This window comes from Ambystoma mexicanum, chromosome 9, assembly GCF_040938575.1.
Source record: "Ambystoma mexicanum isolate Mex_15411 chromosome 9, UKY_AmexF1_1, whole genome shotgun sequence".
In the NCBI taxonomy this organism is placed as follows: domain Eukaryota; kingdom Metazoa; phylum Chordata; class Amphibia; order Caudata; family Ambystomatidae; genus Ambystoma; species Ambystoma mexicanum.
In genome coordinates, this window is record NC_090931.1 from 941,525,585 (window position 1) to 941,543,683 (window position 18,099).

At 43.8% G+C, this 18,099-nt stretch overlaps 1 protein-coding gene across 5 annotated transcripts in view; it reads right to left on the minus strand.

Moving 5' to 3' along the window:
• MTX2 (metaxin 2) overlaps positions 1-18,099 on the minus strand; it is a 969,974-nt gene that overhangs the window by 734,600 nt on the left and 217,275 nt on the right. For all 5 annotated transcript variants that reach the window (XM_069616118.1, XM_069616119.1, XM_069616120.1 and 2 more), the window contains one exon: positions 337-384. In XM_069616118.1, coding sequence (XP_069472219.1) covers positions 337-384 — 48 coding nt within the window. The remainder of the gene's footprint in view (positions 1-336; positions 385-18,099) is intronic.

The window sequence follows — 18,099 nt, forward strand, 5'->3', positions numbered from 1 at the left end:
CACCGAGAGCCCACTTTACCTCCAGAGTTCAAAATCCTGCTGCCTCAGCTACTGGTACAGTAAATCTGCCAACTGTGCCTACAACCACATCATTCTGCACTGCCTACAGCAGCCAATGTAATGAGTCAATAATAAACTGAGAACTCGATAGGCCATGAATAGTTGTTTTTTTATTGACAGACTCCAATTTATCAAAACACATGCCCCAACAGAGAATTAAGACAAAATGATTCCTCCTTACCATGATCATTTTTCCACAGTTAATTATGCTAGCCTAGGATGTGGAATGTGCTCTAGGAACAAAGGGATTTGTTATGAGGAGAGGACAGTACCCACCCTTCAAAGGCTGATACAGCGTTGCGTTGCAAGGCCAGGGATCTGTAGCTGTGGAAACAAAAGGAATGTGTTAATGAAGAAATGAATGAGCACAGTACCAGATAGACTACGGTTGGAATAAAAACTAGCAGGCCTACAATGGTACACATAGGTTGGCCTAATATTAAGCCAATGGTTTGGCTTAATAGCAAGGCAATTCAAGGCGGTTGCCTAAGATGCCACCATCGCAGGAGTGGGGGTTGAGGGGGTACTGGAAATGATCTACTGTCGGATCCCACCAGCGACACAGGGTGGCAGGGAGGGGTGTTAGGGTCGGAGGGGGTTCGTTATCACACACAGCCATAAATATTTGCCTCACAGAAGATAAATCATGAACACCTGGAAAATAAAACAAGAGAGGAGCGTGCCCTATAATGTTTCTGGCAAAGTATAAAAGGTGCACACCTTTTATACCTAAAAAGCTTTATTTAAATATTTCCTACAGAGTACACTCCAAACAACTGACTCCCGGATGTTCAATGTTGCCTTGTGTCGAATTGTCTCATGCGCCCAGTCACCCTCCCCCGTCCTAACAACCTGGGTTCGTATTGGCTTCATCACTGTTTAAAGACCGAAACACAATTAACCAAGTGAGACATTTTTTGCCGGATTTCGAATTGGGGAAAATCCAGTCAAAAGTGCAGCATGGTCATCAACTACACCCCAACTGCCCTCTCTGCTCATTTAAATCCTGTAACCACGATTGGAAACCACACTTTATATATGATCTACGTAACTATCATTGAGAGCTTAATACACATTGACTGAAGATGCAGATACCTGTAATTTGTAAAGCACCAAAGTTCTGCACTTTACAAATATCCTCAATAAAATAAAAACATAGAATTTAGACTCGATCTTAAGCATGAGCTATAAACCTCTGCTTAGCTACAGTACAGGAGGAACCAAAGAATCACAAGAAGAATACAAGAACAGAGATGTTTTGGCCTTGTCACACCTTATTGTACATGTGGTCAGAAGGCATTGCATGGATACAGTTATAAAACCAAACGGCCGCAGGATACCTGTGATGTTTTCTGCCTAAAAGAAAGAGCTGGTCTGCTACGGCGTTTGTCACACCCACCTTGGTTTGTTGCCAGAAATCTACTGCACATAAACAAATATATGAATCCGACATCACCATTTTGTGTCCGTTAGCGAAAAAATATTCAGGGATATCAGAAGCAACATAGGAAAACTACGGTTTCGGTGTCCCACCCACATTTATGTATTTTGTTGTTTTCTTGAGTAAACACTACAGAAACTCATTCTAAAACGCTCAAGCTCTATTGGCATGCACAAATTAGACCAACAAAAAAAAGTACAAAAACCTAGACCAATAAAGTGGAAACCAAATCTTCTACAATACTTTAATAGTGAGGCTAGATTTCAGCACACAGCACTGGCTAAATACTTTAGCCAAGTATTTAATCACAATTTAAAGAGGAACAGGAGTTCATCTCATACTGCTGTAAAATCTATTCATAGCATGCGAATCTATGAAACATCCTATGCTGGAGAAGGGAAAAGTTGCTTACCTGTAACTCCATTTCTCCAGCATTGGTATCTTTCAATGATTCAATGCTGTGAATATTCCTATTCGTCAGGCTGGGAATACTCGGTTAAAAAAACACTATGGAGGGAGTAGATTACACAGGAAAAGGATGGGTCGGGTTAACAACCAACATACTTCACATCAAGAACTTTTCCTGTAAAATATTATGCTTACAAAGTCATAATAAAACACTTCCAGACGATGGTTCTGAAAAAATATATGTATTTGTATAATTTGTATTAAAAATGCATACAAAATATGTTTATATCCAAGACAAAATATAGGTCTATACAAATAAAATACAAACAGATTTTTTGAAAAAGAATGGTTTGTACACACATACATACATGTGGTACCTCCTACAAGACTCATGAGAGAATTGCTAACAAAGGATATGGATATGGAAATCAAATTACTATAAACATGAAACCACTAAACCTTCACCATGTGACTTAGTGAAAAAATGCATATACTGCCATTTAAATAGACCCCATGTTCAACACAAAAGTAGAACGCAGTACTTGAACAAAACCAAAATACTACTTCATGACAAATATGTAAAAAAGAAAAAAAAAAGTCTAAAAGCTGGACAGCACAACTACATCTTAATCGCCGTCCATATGCCAGACATGTTGCGGTTACCTATTTATTGTGGAACGCTCTTCAGGGGCAAATCATTTAATTCATTTGTTCTTCTGTGACACCAAATATCGCAACATTAAATTTGACGGACTTCTCAGTGTTCTTTCCCACTCTAGAAGAGGATAGCACACACACACAAGCCCCGCACGCTTAAATTACTTCAGTTTATTAGGGGCCCTAGATGTAGGTTGCTCAGCAAACCCAGATTTAAACACAATACTCTTATTGATAGGAAGAATTCATGCAGGTTATAGGAAGTGATTTGCATCACAGCAAGTCCTTCGAGACGTTCAGTACATATTAAATACACCAACAAAGGGATCTTGGGGTGAATGTCGCTACAGACGCGTACCGGTGTCTGCTCGCACTGGAATCCTCGGTTACCTATATTATTTAAACCTTAAAGAAAAACTTGAACACCTTTTGTAGCCCATCCACTTTGTTATGGTTGCTAAAGGTCCCCACCAATGGCACATCATGTGTGTAGCTCTGCCCCCACGGATTCCCTTCAGATTTTAACCAGCGCTTGCTGGAAGATGGCCAGCTGCTCGCTAAGCATTTTTTTTTACCACCCGGGAAGGCTGGCAGGCGCATGTGAAACTATGAAAGATACCAATTCTGGAGAAATGGATTTACGGGTAAGCAACTTTACCCTTCTCCGGCATTGGACGTTTCATGGAAACACATGCTGTGAATAGATTGTACAGCAGTATGACATTTTGCCAGGAAGTGAAGGTAGGTACACAAAAACAACTTAAAAAAAATCAAAAATTAATAGTGCATAAAGGTTGTCCCCTGGAGCTGTAGGGCTTACCTTACGGAAATAGACCCTGCAGGATGGCTTTACCCATCTGAGCGTCCGTGCGGATTCTGTAGTTATTAATGCCTTGTGAAGGTTAGAGGCACCGCCCACGTGGCCGCATGGCAGATCTCTACTAATGAAATGTCAGCCCATAGTCCTGCAGAAGTCACTGCTGCTCTTGTGGAGTGTGCCCGGACTGTTACCTGCAGTAACTTTACCACTCTTAGTTGATTCAGCAATCGTTTTTTTCATTTCTACTTTAAGACAGCTCTGTAAAGCTGTGGTTGGACACACAACCTTAGCAGTTAAAGAAAAATCGAAAACCACTCCCTCAATTCCTAATGAATAAGTTGTTCACTTTGATAGAAGAGGCTATAGTACATCACTAGTACTACAACAAGTGACTAGGCCATCTTTACTGGTAAGTTGGGCCCACTTGCATTACCAAGACTTTGGTACCATGTTACGAACCAGTGCACAGTGGGAAGATGATGACTCCATCAACCAGACTAACCCTCAAACAATGGCAATGCCCTATAATGCTTTGATGTTTCAGGTTGAAGATGTTTTAATGTTTTATTAACCTCACCATACGAATGTTTACTAAACATAACCAAAACTTCCAACCAAAACGATGCCAGACAATACCACACTGATGATCCTAATGAGGGGAAAACATCTGTGCGTTTGTCTGCATCCTTGTGCACTGTCTGTCATGAGACGATACAGCTATGTATAAAACAGCACTGACCTATCCACAAAGAACTTTCTGGAGCAAAAAGCATGCTTTTGGGCCAATTTACATATCCGCAATGCACTGCTCAGTGGCTCTAAAGTGAAGGTACAGCGATGGCTACTGGGAGGAGTAAGTGTGGCTTATTCACTGATATTGCCTATTTCAGGTATAGGGGTTTCTCATGTATTTTTATATTTTTTTTAATCATCCATACCAACATTAATGAGGTTTGCTAAACCCAACCCAATGCTGCAGGACTGGATACTGTACCACACTGATGATCACAAATAAGGGTGAAACAAATATGTTGGTCCCTGCATACTTGAGGGATGTTTAGTTTGGGATCATAGAGCTATGTATAAAATGGTGCTACCGTAGAAGACGTTTCTGGGGAAAAATAAATTATTTTCATCTTTTTTGCATACCTCTAATGGATTGCTAAGAGGCTTTGAACTGGGGAGTGAACTTCCAAAGATGGTTATGGGAGGGGCATGGTGGGGGGAATTGCATATATGACTTGTTAGCTAAAATCATATTCCCCAGAAGTGCAGCGCATTAGATATAAGGGAGTCGGGGGAGTCAGGGTTCAGGGAGTGGTTTGTAAACCCAGCCCAGATGCTCCCATTTCAAGAGCCACTGGTCGCCAGAAGCTCCAGTCACTAGGGACTTCACTCACAGTCCTAACTTCCAAAATCTGTCAAAACCACTACTGTTTGGAATTAATTTTCCAGTCACTTTAAGGTGGGTGCTCCAAGTTACATAACTCTCCAGCACAGCACTGTCCCTTGAAGCGAATAACGGCTGTATGCGGTTTTACCACTGACTTTTTACCACTGTGTATATTTACCTCATTTTTTACAGATTATTTTTACCCCGAAAATGCTCCGGTGAACATATCGGCTCCCTACACCCTACCCATCTGCTCACCCTCTACACCATACCATATTACCTCACCCAAACCGCCCCTCCCCCTGCAGTTTGCGTCAAGAATTTGGTTAAAGAAATGCCATAAACAATTACTACACTAAAGATTTTACAGTAAACCGACTGGATACTGTGAAGAACATGGAATACAGCATCTAACCAACAGAAAGTAATGAGCTTACTGCTCAAAGCACCAAGAAAAAAAGAAACATAACCCTCTCCTCTCCAGCAACAGCTCCTAGAGGATGCGGGGGGATACAGAGAAACAGAGGACACGCACTACTCCCTTGAGCAGGGAGAACACACCTGTATCCCAGCTCTTTCGGAAAAGAATTGGGTAACATGTTCGCAGTAAAAATACACTCACAGAACACATCTGCTGGAATGAAAAATGGATATTGGCTCCCACCTCAATACTATGAAACCAATAGTTTATCAGTAGCTGAAGAAGCAAGCCCCTATTTCAAGACGCAGTCCTAAGTAGCATAACATTATGCATAGATGGTCAAAATGATGTCACTATTCCAAAAGGCATAAGATTTCAATATGAACCCAACGCCAATTGTTTGTGATGATAATCGGTAAATACTAACGCAATTATCAAAAACGCTATGGGCGACTTACCCCACCGTTCACACAAAGGGCAGGCAAACGTAACATACTTTGCAAACGATAGGCAGTCTTTCCATTGAAAAAGTTTCCAACGAAATGTTTTCCATCAAATGCATATATGTGTGGGGTAAAGGGTTAATTTTGTTTGGGGTGGGGTTATTAAGGGTAAAAAAACGGGAGGGGTAGGTCCCCCAAAACATTTTTACAAAATGCATTCGATGGAAACTTTCGTTGGAAAACCTGCGATGCATTTTACTTTCATTGGAAAGTTTTCGATGCAAAGACTAGTAACCTGTGCAAAGATATGAGGTGGCGCACTAGATCTTGCAAAGTCCCATGTTCTATGAAAACATTACGCCAATACTGGCCAAATCATGCTCGGTATGCAAACCAAAGTGATCACCGAGATGCTCCTTTAAAACCGAGACGCCGGCGGCTAGAGTGCAAGCTTATAAAATCAGTACTCACACATTAACAACGTTTTTTAACAAGTAAAACTGTGATCTTGTGCGTATGTTTAGTACGCACCTATACAAACCTTAAGTTCCCTAGGTCCTATGCACATGGTGCCCACAATTTGCTTACACATCTCACTCATATGCCATAAAGTATTGGCTGGGACTACTTGAAGGTGATCACTAGGCCACCCTGAACCATCTAAAAATAAAAGCATGCAAAATAAAGAATATGGCCTATGGCAACAAGTACCACTCTCAGTCACTCTCACCAATCTGTGTCCGGTCAAGTTGGGTAAAACACCCCCACGCCGTCAAAGTAACAAACAAAAGAAACATTTATATGTCATCGTAGACTAAAATCTCTCTCTCCTCGACACCACAAGTGGTCAAGTCTCCTTCCCTCTGCTTAGGTGAACAAGTTACTTCTTACCTGGTAACGTTCTTTCGACGGGATGTTCCTCCGACGTATTCCTTATCTTTGATAATACGTTTCCAGCTTGCTGGCCTCGGAATTTCTTTCTGTAGAGGGCGCTGCGCGTCTTAGTCCGCCGAGTCGATGTCCCTCGACGGCCACCGTATCGGCGACGACGTCACCATGCCCATTAATAGCCACGCGCTGCGTCCGTTGCTCAGTTCCGTTTTGTAGCATAAGAAAAGTCATGCCTGAATTGGTTATTGACCTTGAAGGAGCGTAAACTGCAACCACAAGGGAAGTATCACTGCGGGGATGGTTGGGAGGGGCGATAAGGAATACGTCGGAGGAACATCCCGTCGAAAGAACGTTACCAGGTAAGAAGTAACTTGTTCTTCGAAGGGATTGTGTCCTCCGACGTATTCCTTATCTTTGATAGACTCCCATAGCAGTGGCATGTAATTGGAGGTGGGAGTGAGAATGTTATGTATCCCTTTAGGGATGGACCGAATGTAATACGGCCTTGCCAAATCTGGTCTCTTGAGCAGTGGAGGAATCCAGATTGTACAATGTTGTGAAAGTATGTGCGGAGGACCATGTGGCAGTCGCTCATATGTCCCGGACCGGTACCCCCAGCCGAAGAGGCTGCGATACCCCTGGTTGAATGAGCCCTGAGATTTTGGGGTGGCGCTTTCCCTGCTAGTCTGTAACATTCCATGATGGCCAAAATAATCCACCTGGAGATGGTTTGTTTTGTTATGGGTAGTCCCAACTTGTGACCTGAGTATCCTACAAACAGTTGGTCTGCTTGCCTGATCCTAGCCATTCTGCTGATGTAAAAGCTGAGAGCTCGCCTTGGGTCCAGCCTATGTAGCCTTTCCTCCTCTTTCCCCGGATGGGGAGGAGGGTAGAACGAAGGTAAGGTAATTTTCTGAGTAATATGAAATTCAGAAACCACCTTTAGGAGGAAATTAAGCTTCACCTGTAGGACAACTTTGTCCTTGTGGAAGATTGTATGTGGGGGTTTACAGGAGAGAGCTTGTAGCTCGCTCACCCTCCTAACAGATGTTAGTGCTACCAATAGGACAGTTTTAAGCGTGAGAAATCTCAGCGCGCAAGAGTGAAGTGGTTCGAATGGAGTGCCCATTAGGAAGTTTAAGACTAAATTTAAGTCCCATAAGGGAACCTGGAATGGTTTTGGAGGGTAAACATTAGTTAGTCCCTTGATAAATTGTACCACTAGAGGAAGCTTGAAATACAATGGTTCCTCCGCAGTGCGCTTGAAGATGGAAAGTGCTGCGAGATAGCCTTTTACAGTGCCAACTTGAAGGCCTGAGTTTGCCAAGTAGAGTAGAAACGATAACACCGTTGGTGTACCACATGAAAAAGGGTCGATATTCTCTTCCCTACACCAGCTGCAAAATTTGTTCCAACGGCAGTGGTATAAAGACTTTGTTGCCGGTCTTCTGGCCGAAAGCAACACCTCCATGACGTCATCAGGGAGATCCCAATCATTGTACCTCAGCCTTTCAGAAGCCAAGCGTGAAGGTTGAGGGTTCTGGTGTCTGGATGAAGAACCTGACCTCCCTTCTGCGGGAGAAGATTCTCTTTGAGTGGAAGACGGATTGGAGCACAGATGGACATATCTAGAAGGTCCGGGTACCACGTTCCCTGGCCCAATCCGGGGCAATTAGGATCATGGTCTTCCGGAATCTTCTCAACCTCCTGATCATTTGAGGAATAACAGGGACTGGTGGGAACGCGTAAAGGAGTGGAAACTCCCAGTCCACTACGAACGCGTCTCCTAGTGCTCCTCTCGGGGGAAATTCCCTTGAGCAGAACAGATCACACTTCCTGTTGGTGCTTGTGGCGAACAGATCCACCTGAGGGGTTCCCCAAAGGGCGAAGATCTCTTGAAGGACTTCCTGAGCTAGCTCCCACTTGTGGGAGACAGTGCTCTGCCTACTCAGAGCGTCCGCTCTCAAGTTCTTCTCTCCGGCTAGGTGGACTGCCGATAGAGAGATTCCTTCTTGGATTGCCCAAAACCAGAGTTGCATCGCCTCTCTGCACAGTGGCAGTGATCCTACGCCTCCTCTCTTGTTGAGGTAGGGCATGGCCACCGTGTTGTCCATCATTATCAGGACATTTCTCCCCTGTACTGATGGCAGGAAAGCTTTCAGCGCTAGTCTGATCGCTCTCAGCTCTAATCGGTTGATGTGTAGTCTGGACTCTGATGGAGACCAATGACCACTGATGGTCAAGTCGTTGGCATGGGCTCCCCACCCAGTGAGTGAGGCGTCTGTGACTACTGCTATCTCCGGCCATGGTTGCCAAAACAGTTCTCCTTTCAAGAAGTTCTCTGGATAGGCCCACCATTGGAGGTCGCGGGCTACCTTGTCCGGAATCCAGAGGAGATCTGTCATTCTCCCTGAGAATTGCGACCACTGACTTCTCAGTGCCCACTGAAGAGATCTCATTCCCGGACGAGCCTCTGGCACAAGGAAGATGCAGGATGCCATGAGGCCTAGCAACCTCAAAAAGTCGAAGGCTGGGAGACGTTGGGCATTTTGAAACTTGGTGACCATCTGTAGAATATCTTGAGCCCTCACCTATGGTGGCGAGGCTTTTCCCAGGGATGTGTCCAGGACTGCTCCAATGATCTGGAGTCGCTGTGATGGTATCATCTGTGACTTCTTTAAATTGAGGGAGAAGCCCAGTCTGTGAAGGAAGTGGAAGACATAATCTAGCTGGGCCTGGGCCTGTTCCGAAGATACAGCCCTGATAAGCCAATCGTCCAGATAGGGGTAGACGTGGATCCCGTCCCTTCTTAGACTCGCCGCCACTACCGACATCAGCTTGGTGAAGACCCTCGGGGCGGAGGTCAGCCCAAATGGCAGAACTCGAAATTGATAATGAGAGTCGCCAATTGCGAACCTCAGGTATTTCCTGTGTTTGAGATGGATTGGCACATGGAAATAAGCATCCTGAAGGTCCAGAGATACCAGCCAGTCCTGGAGCTGGAGGGCCTGAAGGATCTGAGAGAGAGTCACCATCTTGAACTTGTCCTTCCTGAGGAACTTGTTCAATTCTTGTAAGCCCAGGATGGGTCTCAGTCCTCCGTCCTTCTTTGGTATGAGAAAGTAGGGGGGAGTACCAGCCCTTGTTCCTGTTCGCTACAGGTACCGGCTCTATGGCACCTTTCTCTAGCAGGTCTATAATTTCCTGCAAGAGGAGCGGATCTGGAACTTTTAGAGAGCTGTTCCCCGGTGGATGACTCTGATGTGTAGAAAGGGTAGGCAGTAACCTTGGGCAACTGTCTCCAATGCCCAAGCATCTGACGCTATAGCCTGCCATTCCGTCAGATGGTGAGTTAACCTGCCCCCTACAGGTGTATTGTGTGGGAAGGCCTCAGAGTGGTTTGGGGGCGGCTGATGCAGATGCCGAGGGTAAAGAGGCACCTGCTGCTGCTGCGGTCTTAGTACTTTTGACCCGTCCACCTCGGGTGGATCTCCTTTGGCCTCTTTGAGCCGGCTGTCCTCTGCCTTTCCCGTATGCGGAATATTAGCGAAAGGACTTTCCTCTCCCAGAGGTTCCTGAGGGGCGAAAAGGAGTTTGGCGGATAGCAGCTCCTAAGGATTTTGCTGCTGCTTTAGAAGTCTGTAACTTTTCCAGACTGTCATCAGCCTTTTTCCCGAATAATGAAGAGCCGTCAAAGGGCATATTCAAAAGTCTGGCCTGTACTTCTGGAGCAAAGCCCGACTTTTGCAACCACGCATGCCTGCGGATTGTTGTACTTGCCGCCATGGCCCTGCTGATACTGTCAGCGGAATCAATGCCAGTTTGAAGTGATTCGCACATGGCATCTTTGCCATCTTTAATAATGTTAAGGAAAGCTTCCTTTTCCTCTCCTTCGGGTATGCAGTCAGCCGCTGATGAAGCACACTCCCATAGTGTGTGACTGAACCTGGCGAGCGTACAGGTGGCGTTGATGGACTTCAACGCCATACTACAGGCAGAGAAGACTTTCTTCGCCATAGATTCGTACCTCTTGTCATCTCTATCCTGTGGGACAGTAGGGTAAGCGGTCCTACTGCTAGATGAAATTGCCGCTTGAACCACCAGGCTTTCTGGGGTTGGGTGTTTTGATAAGTATTCAGGGTCAGCAGCCGCTACCCTATACTTGGTTGACAATCTTTTATTGACCGCAGGGATAACTTCAGGAGTTTCCCAATTAGATGCAATTTTCCTTTGTAAGGCTGCATGGAAGGGGACCACCGGGTCCTGCTGTAGGCCTTTGTCTAATATATCTGTTAGGTCATCCTGTTGAAAAACAGGTGAAGGCGCAGACCAACCCATAAATTCAATAATTCTTGCCATCAGGGTTCTATAGGGTGTTTCGGCATGTTCCCCTGGGTCTGGCTTAACAAATTCCACTTCTGGGGAAGTGTCCAGCCCACTTGCCTCATGTAGTGACTCTTGTAGGTCCTTCAGCCTTCTTTCCTCAGAGGTGAAATCCTCTGAAATACGCAGTGTGGTCCTATGTACACCGAATGTTTCCTGGTCAGAACCTTCCCCCTCTTCATAAATTGAAGAAAGTCCAGGGTACTCTGACCTCTGAAATGGTGTAAAACCCATCTCTAAAGCAGAAGGAGCCAAACTCGTCGTTATTGGGCGAGAAAACGTCGATGTCGTCGACGCCGATGTAACAGGCTTCGAAGGTGCCGAGAACGGTGTCGAAAAAACTGGAAGGGGTCTCGAAGAACTCGAGAGGATCGGGATCCTACTCGAGGGCATCGAAGACGGTCTCGACGTCGTGCCGGAGGCCCTTGGAATCACCGTTGGCTGTGTAGTGGCCTTGGTCCTCTCTCATCGGCGTCGGCGATGGCGTCGATCGATCGACCGATGCGTCGAGGAACCCTTCGACAACGGCGTCGATGGCGCCGATCCGTGCGTCGAAGGAATCTTCGACGACGGCGTCGAAGATGGTGCCTTCTTACCCGATGGCTCATGGCGCTCTCGGGTGGAATGTTTCGCCGGGTGCTGCGACTCGCGGCGTTTTGATTTTTTGAGTTTTTCACCCGGGGTATCACCCTCAGCTGTCTTCGAGGGGGTCGAGGCCACGTTCTCGAAGACGCTTAACATTTTCTTTCTGAATTCCTCCCACTCAGCTTGAGCACTGTGTTTAGTGGGACAGAAGACCCTTTCTGGGGACACAGAAGACGACGAGGAAGGGGACCTTTGACGTCTCTTTTTTGACTGTCTTGATCTCGACGAATGGTGGGAGCTACTTCGAGATCTAGAATGGGAATGTTTGCGACGGCGAGGAGACGAATGCCTCGACTCAGCCGACAAAACTTTCGAGGAGGTTTTGACTGACTTACCTCTCTCGAGCTTCCCCTTGCGCTCCTTCAAGGCTTTCGCCGTCATGGACATGCAGTCCTCACACTCCGAACAATGGTGCTCGTATCCCAAGCACCACAAGCAGATCCTGTGTGGATCCGTTATCGACATTTTTTACCGCAGTCGCGACATTTCTTGAAGCCAGATCGCAGCGTCGTCGGTTCCGATGAAGAAGCAATCGAGAACGATAAGGTATATTCGAGTAGATATAGTTAGTTATCCTGACTGAACTGAGCAACGACATTCCGAGGCCCCACGAAGCGCGGAAAAACGGAACTGAGCAACGGACGCAGCGCGTGGCTATTTATGGGCATGGTGACGTCGGCGCCGATACGGTGGCCATCGAGGGACATCGACTCGACGCGCATCGCCCTCTACAGAAAAAATTTCCGAGGCCAGCAAGCTGGAAACGTATTATCAAAGATAAGGAATACGTCGGAGGACACAATCCCTTCGAAGTATATTTCTCTGGCTTGGGCTTCTCTTACTAAGTGCAAGTCACCATGGTACTTACCGTCTCTCGCCTCAAATGTCCAAGCACCGAGGTACACCTCTTCCACAAACTCCAGCGTATTCAAACTTAATCTCCAACCCTGTAACTATACCCAAAAGTCCTTAAAGTGCTCCACCGGCTACCAGTCGCCCACCACATTTCCTTTATCACACTATCACCTACATGTCTGAACTGCACCGTTACCAAATGAGAGGCAGTGTCTCAAAATGTAACGTTTATATCAAACCCTCGGAATACTCAAAATACCAGCAGGTCCGTTTTTCCTTCACAATCCAAACCAAGATGCTCTGGAGCTATTATTCTTTGGACCGCCAGGAACCCCTGACTTTCTGGGAATCACTTAAAACAGATATTCCCACTTACCAACATTATCTGCTAATGAGTAGTTCCTCTGCACATTAGTAAATCAACTTAATTAGCTAGTAGCACTCCCAAAATTTAGAATGAATCACTCTCTGCATGTCCTAAAATCAAAGCAAGCGTAGTCTGCAGTGACAAGCTTGCAACACCATTATCAGAACATCTAGTCATCGTGAACTAATCCCGCTAGTGCAGACACAGTATACCCTCTATGACATGATTTCCACCAACGAATCCTTGTGCAAGATTCTTCCAACAGTATGGACCCAGCTAACTCTTGGGCATTTAATGATTATCAACAAGACAAAGGCACGCCTTAGAAACAGTGACAAACATGCAGCAACTCCAATCAAATAACAGTTTTGGTCCTCGTGCCAATATCCAAAATAATTCACATAGGTCATGGTTCAACCACACACTCTTGGACCAAGCTGCAGACTGCAATGCTGCCAGATAAACAGGCTATGTAGCTAAACCGTTAATAGATTTGCACAATTAAAATGCCAATTAAACAACGTGTAATATAGACGGATTACAGTAGATTTTAAGTAAGTGCTAACGATCTAGTATAACATTGATGTTAATGATATGCTTTTAAATAAATCACACTCTTTGATTACTATATTTTGAAACTAAGCCACTAGAATAGGGAATTCACTGCCGTTTGGGTTTATTTTATGCATGCACTGGCTGATTCCACTGTTTGCTTTTTTATTTATCTTTGATTCCCCCATCAGGAACATTTGGAGCAGGTTGTAACCCCTAAGTGAGACTGAGGCTTGAGCCTAAATGTACATAGCAGAAAGGAATATGTAATGTAGTAATCAATCTTGATAAGCGTGAGGCTCATATGACACACAACCCTATGACACTAGGTCAGTTTCCATCATTTGTTACTGTCTATACAGCGTGTTAAGATCTGCAGACCAACACCTTGGAACAGGCCGTCCTTTCTGTAATTACAGTGTGCAAAATAGGACAGTCAGCGTTCACGTGACTGCTTTTTAAAAAGAATTAAATAAACAAAGTTGGCGTGGCTGTTCTTGCTCACACATTGGTCCTGAAATCATTTTTTGCTTTGTTGTGATTTCTTTATAGATTTATACAATGCATTTTATTTTCTGTGGGTTTGCTAAAACACTCTTAGAAACTTAGATCACAGAGGTAATACACAGCAGTGTGGAGGGGCATTATCCAGGATTGAGAAAAATTGGTTTCTATGAATTTATTATGAATGATAGACCACTTGGCTCATGAAATGCTGAACAATTATATACCGCAAATCACAAACAAAACTGTCTCTTGGTGTTCGATATTAGGTGTTATGAACCAGCTCACTGTTACTCATTTTAACCACCTCAGAAGTATTACAGGCCGAGAGACGCATCAGGATTTGAACCAGTGACAGGAGGGTACACACGTTGGCAGTTGGTACTTAACTTGCTGAGGTTTTGTATTGGCTTCAGTAAATAATAAAGGTTATGATCAAGATTATATTACATCTAGTTGTACAGCAAGACAACTCGCCTACAGCACCTGCTCCCATTCTCATACCTAGAAGTCCCATCACATTATTTGTCTATTTATTGATGCTGTGTGTGTGTATATTTATATCAGTTGGGATTGGTTCGTTCCATATTTTATGTGGACATTACGTACTTTTCATTTTGGACATCTCTTAATTTTTGGAAACATTTGTTCGGTGACAGCAAGGACTGCTAATTAAAGCACATGCACGTTTTATGCTGCATTATTTCTCTACCAGGGCTGCTGTATTTGTTTTTATTGTTAACCATCTCTTAATGACATAAGTTGTCTTTCTTTTAGTCTCGGTTAAAGACTCGAGGGAATTTGAGAAATGCTTAACAATACTCCAGCGGCAATTTATGCATTTTGAAATGTGTACTGCTGCTGTTGGTACTGTGAATGCAAAGATATACAAATCTGAACACAATTGAACAAATGAGAGGAAATAATAATAATTATTTATTTTCCAAAGTACAAAAAGTAAGTCACACAACTTATAAGAGATTGCACTGATGACATGCAATTTTCCCATTGCAACTTTTCTATTCTATGAAGGCTTGGCAAGCTGTTTACAATATCCAAAAATAAGAAAATTGTAGGAACACGTGTCCTATGAATCAGAGCGTGGAAGATATACGTGTGTCATATGAAGGCTGGGAAAGCCAACAAAATCATGAGAATAGTTGAATAGAGAACCAACAATCTTACCCAATAGTCACAGCACTTTGGGTGTCTCAGTGCAACAAAGGTGAAATACCAGAATATATATATAAAGTAATCCTAGAAGGATTTCTACTGCTGGTAAAAAGGTGAAGAGCTCCTAGAGGGATTTAACCAGTGATACACAGTGGAACAATATGCCAAAAGAATAATGTGTCTTCTCCCAGACAGGAGGGAAGAGAGAACGGTCTAGAAGAGCTTTATAATTTTCAATCGACAAGCTACACACAAGGACGGGGCACTGTGTAAACACTGTGAACAGAACTTTGAAACTGAAAGTAAGTCTTCTAAGAACCGGGCCAGGCAGAAGCCCATGCAGAGGCTGTTGGTAAACCCTCCTCCTCCTTTAAGCTAAGTTTTCTAAAGTGGTAGGGCCAGTGAGTGAGTAGGAATTTGGACTCTGGACTCTATTTTGGACTGCGGCAAGCACCTTTAGTTTTTGTTTTAGAAGGCAGGGAATACCCCGCATAGTGATAGGGCAAGTTATGCATTTTTCTTCCATTTTGACTAAACCAATGTAATCAATGACCCATTGTAGTCCGAGTCCTTCTTCTGGTTCACCACAGTATTTACTTTGTAAAATCTGCATTTATGAACACTGATGAAGGACTGTTTCAGCAGAAAGGAAGGATGGCCCCCCAAAGGAGGCATGGACAACAAATAAGGAGGGTGGCCTTAAATTCACCTGCTCTGGTGACTAACTGGCCAAGTTGACAACTGTGAGCATTGAGCAATAGCTTTTCCCACTTGAGGACTGCAGCAGACAACAGAACAACCTCTTTCTCCCTTGCATATAGCTTGATGGCTCTAGTTCCCTAATACAAACGCTACCTTAGTCCCACTGTCTACAGTGCGGGAGAGAAAATAATCAAGCCCTGGGAGACAGTATCTGTATGATTCCATAAAATAAGAGCAATAATCTAAGTGAGCAGCGAGTGTGGTTATCTCTTAAAAAGAATTAACAGTATCTTGGTGTAGGTTAAAAAAGCAAATGAAGTAACTTTTTTTTTATTCAACGCCTGCAAGTATTGCCACCCTTCACTTTTCTGATGAAATGTAGGAGTGAGTTCCAATGCATCAGTGTAAAGCAATTGACAGCATAATCTCCAACGGTACAACATTTTGTAAAATGAATGAGTAATCGGTAGTTGTATGTGTGCAGAATGGGGCATGCTGAGAGGGTAAGTGTATATGGCATGACGCAGAGAAGCCTTTGTTATGAATACATTCATAAATAATGTACGCTCAGGGCTTCAAACCTGATGCAGACTACCTACCACAAGCAGTCGGCACTCATGCAGTCAAGCCAAAGAAACAGTATTTAACATTTTGCTTATTTGTCAAGACCCCTTATGCTTTAAATGTCATATGGATGTGTCCTACTGCTTATTTATAGATTGTCCCAAATGCACACAGTTAAAATTGACTTTGGTAAGAAAGTTTGGTTGCTACGTGCATTTATGGTTGCTAAAAAATTCATTTTAAGGTCCTGGAAGTCAAGTAATTCTTTCAACATTGATGATTGGATAGAGGAACTTCTTACAATTTCAACATATGAAAAAGCCATTTACAAACTCACTGGTGATGTTGAGAAATAATTTTGGGACATTTGGAGCTGCTTTCTTGATGCCTATGGGTAGATCTGAACTCTTGTCTGGGACAATATAATATATGCATATCCTTGTTTGCTAATGATCTGTATGATACCTATAGACTGTGTATTGGTTGTAACATTCTGTGTTTGTTGTTTGGTGGTTTCATGCAATTAGAACTTTTGGTCTTTGTCTCCTGCATTGCTCTCCTTTTTTCCTTTCTCTTCTTTTTCTTTTCTTCCTCTTTTTTTCCTTTTTTCAAACTCTTCTATTTTTAATATTGATGATTTCTTTTTGAATTGGTTATGATGAATGTTTACTGTTATGTAATGATTAACTATGTGTAGATTCAATGGATTGTTGCTGTTCTTGTTCATTTATGTGAAAATAAAATTTTGAAAGCAAAATGCACAGAGTTAAATTCACATAGGTGCGTTTGTTTGGCATCATTTGGCATGGGGAACCAAAAGTAGCTCCCGGTAGCTGTTGCCAAGCTAACCAAGCTCTTCTAAGCTAAAAGCAGGAGCTAAATAGCTCCCAGCTCACCATAATTTCGAACCCTGCATTTGCCGATATCCTGCCTGTAATTCCGGGGGGATACTGGCAAAACTGCCTACCATAACTGGCGCCGGATATCCTAGTATAACCAGGACATTCCAGGTTCCGGCAACATCATGAAATTCACATTCCATGGAGATAATTGAGGCATTTATTTTCCGGTGGGGGTCTGATCTACCGGCAGCTCAGGGCTCGAGGTAAATCTGCACACCCACCAGCTGTTTTGCCGGTGCTGTAAAAATGGCAGAATTACCGGCAGTTTTACTTGCACTTTTACTGCATGGGCAAAACTGAAATATATTTGCTTTCATTTCTAGAACAGTTACCGAAATGTAGTTCTATGTCAAGACCGGAGGCGAGCATTAGGTTTCTCTTTCTTTTATTCCAAAACCATAAAGAAAGCTCAGCAGCAAGATTTATGCACCTGTTTAACAGTAATATAACCTTGAGAAATGAATGGGTGCAGAAATCTCATGTAACAAAACATGAAGAACCAAACACAGTCCATGGAAAGTAAAGTTTGTGGGAAAAATCACTGTTTCCCAGAAAGCTTAGCCAAAGTCCATAACTATTAGTCACTGCAACATGTGAATGCAATAGCCAATTAGATAAAAGTAGTCCCTCCAAATAGAAGCTGTCCATGATCCACTTCCTCTTTCTTTGCTGCTCACAGCAAGAGAAGTGTAATATTTCTCTTATTCAGTGATTGTTACATTACCGTTTACTGACTTTCTAGCGCTAACGCCCGCTTTGTAATACTTAATCCCTATCAGTCACTCGACTGTACATCATGCCAACTTTGTTGTTATACTTTGTCGTGCCGCAGTGATTCTCGCGGTCTTATCCGACGTCAGCTGTTTCCTCAGCGAGCAACGGCGGCCTCGTGAGTAATCATAGCCTCGCATTACGTTT